The sequence below is a fragment of the Zootoca vivipara genome, chromosome 12 (assembly GCF_965207765.1).
Source record: "Zootoca vivipara chromosome 12, rZooViv2.hap1.1, whole genome shotgun sequence".
In the NCBI taxonomy this organism is placed as follows: domain Eukaryota; kingdom Metazoa; phylum Chordata; class Lepidosauria; order Squamata; family Lacertidae; genus Zootoca; species Zootoca vivipara.
The window spans coordinates 32,731,459-32,733,639 of NC_142595.1; the positions used below are offsets into that span (position 1 = coordinate 32,731,459).

The following is a 2,181-nucleotide window of genomic DNA, read 5'->3' on the forward strand; positions in this document are numbered from 1 at the left end:
ATCCAATACAGTGGGGAAAATCAGACTCCAAACTGCTTCACCTCGGTCTCAGACTATTTGTTTTCATGGTTTGGTGATGAGTGGATTAGTTGTCACTTTCTGTTACTCCTCTTTCCACACCCATTATTCCTTAGTGCTTTCATTTTGTTTCTAGTCGTGCTCATAACTATTTCTGGTGTGCTTCTGAACGGAACTAGCGGTGTATATTTTTTGTTGATCCCTCAGATTTACACAGAACCAGAAAACTGCACAGGCAAACCACAAAAAAAAATCTTCATCCCTGACCACTGGTCCTGTTAGCTAGGGATGATGGGAGTTGTAGTCCCAAAACATCTGGAGGGCCGAGTTTGCCTATGCCTGGATTAGAAGGTTGGGACAAACACAAAGGGAACACCTATTGGTAAGAATAGGAAAAAGCTATGTTTTTTCACATAGAAATTTCCAGATGTAGGGGTCAACATACCACTGTGAAAGGAACCATTTAGGTATATTATTAAGGTTTTATGTAAGATCAATACCACAGTCCTTTTCACATATTACTGGTGTGTGAGGTTCTATTTCACACATGAATTCTAAATCATGCTATGATCAACACAGCGGGAGCAAAAGACTGTGTTACTTTGCAGCTGTGGCTATACATACAGCCCCCCCCCAACACACACACATTTGTCCTCAACACTCAGGTAATGCAGAAAGAAGGCTTATGTCTTTTCCTGTTTCAGATATGAATGACTGCATTAAATGCACAGATGAGAAGTACCCAAGTAAGAATCAGGATATATGTATTCCCAAGATTGTAACCTTCTTGTCTTATGAAGAACCTTTGGGACTCAGTCTAGGCTGCATTGCTCTTTCCTTTTCTTTGATCACAGCTCTGGTGCTGGGGACATTTATGAAGCACCATGGCACTCCCATCGTCGTTGCCAACAACAGGGACCTCACCTACACTCTCCTCGTCTCCCTCCTGCTCTGCTTCCTTTCCACGTTGTTGTTCATTGGACAACCTCAGAAGTTGACGTGTCTCCTCCAACAAGCTGTTTTTGGGATCATCTTCTCAGTGGCTGTTTCTTGTGTATTGGCAAAAACCATCACAGTAGTTCTAGCTTTCATGGCAACCAAGCCAGGATCAAGAATGAGGAGGTGGGTGGGGAAAAAGCTGGCCACCTCCATTGTTCTTTCCTTTTCCCTTGTTCAAACTGGCATTTGTACTGTGTGGCTGGTGACCTCTCCCCCATTCCAAGATGTAGACATGCACTCAATTGCTGAAGAAATTGTGCTGAAATGTAATGAAGGTTCTGTGACCATGTTTTACATTGTTCTGGGCTATATGGTCTTCCTGGCAATTGCCAGCTTCATTCTGGCTTTCTTTGCCAGGAAACTACCTGATAGTTTCAACGAAGCCAAGTTTATCACATTCAGTATGCTGGTCTTCTGCAGTGTGTGGCTATCCTTTGTGCCAACTTACCTCAGCACAAAGGGGAAATATATGGTTATTGTGGAGATCTTCTCTATCTTAGCTTCCTGTGGTGGCCTTCTGGGCTGCATCTTTTCCCAGAAATGTTACATTATTGTGTTTAAGCCTGAGTTGAACAGCAGGGAACAGCTCATAAGGAGTAAAAACTGAAAAAATTAATAAAGCTCTTCCCTAAACATAATTTGTAATCTTGACTTATCTTTGTGTGTCTATTTTTACTCAGATATTGTAGTGATTATTATTATGTTGTACACAGCCTTCGTGGGATGCAGGTGGCGCTGTGGGTTAAACCACAGAGCCTAGGGCTTGCCGATCAGAAGGTCGGTGGTTTGAATCCCTGCGATGGGGTGAGCTCCCGTTGCTCGGTCCCAGCTCCTGCCCACCTAGCAGTTTGAAAGCACGTCAAAGAGCAAGTAGATAAATAGGTACCACTACAGCGGGAAGGTAAGCAGCATTTCCGTGCGCTGCTCTGGTTGGCCAGAAGCGGCTTAGTCATGCTGGCCACATGACCTGGAAGCTGTACGCCGGCTCCCTTTGCCAATAATGTGAGATGAGCACCACAACCCCAGAGTCGGTCACGACTGGACCTAATGGTCAGGGGTCCCTTTACCTTTACCTTTACCTTTTCAATGGGAAAGTTCGCTTCAGTTTATGAACGCTTCAGTTTAAGAACTCCGTGGACCGTCTGGAACAGATTAATCCACTTT

General features: G+C 44.2%; 1 protein-coding gene across 1 annotated transcript; it reads left to right on the top strand.

The window, feature by feature from the left end:
- Nucleotides 1-722: 722 nt before the first annotated feature.
- On the top strand, nucleotides 723-1,624 carry LOC148683961 (vomeronasal type-2 receptor 26-like). Its single transcript, XM_088654713.1, has one exon. The coding sequence runs from the start codon at nucleotides 725-727 to the stop codon at nucleotides 1,622-1,624; it is 900 nt and encodes a 299-aa protein (XP_088510839.1). The 5' UTR covers nucleotides 723-724.
- The last annotated feature ends 557 nt before the right edge of the window (nucleotides 1,625-2,181 follow it).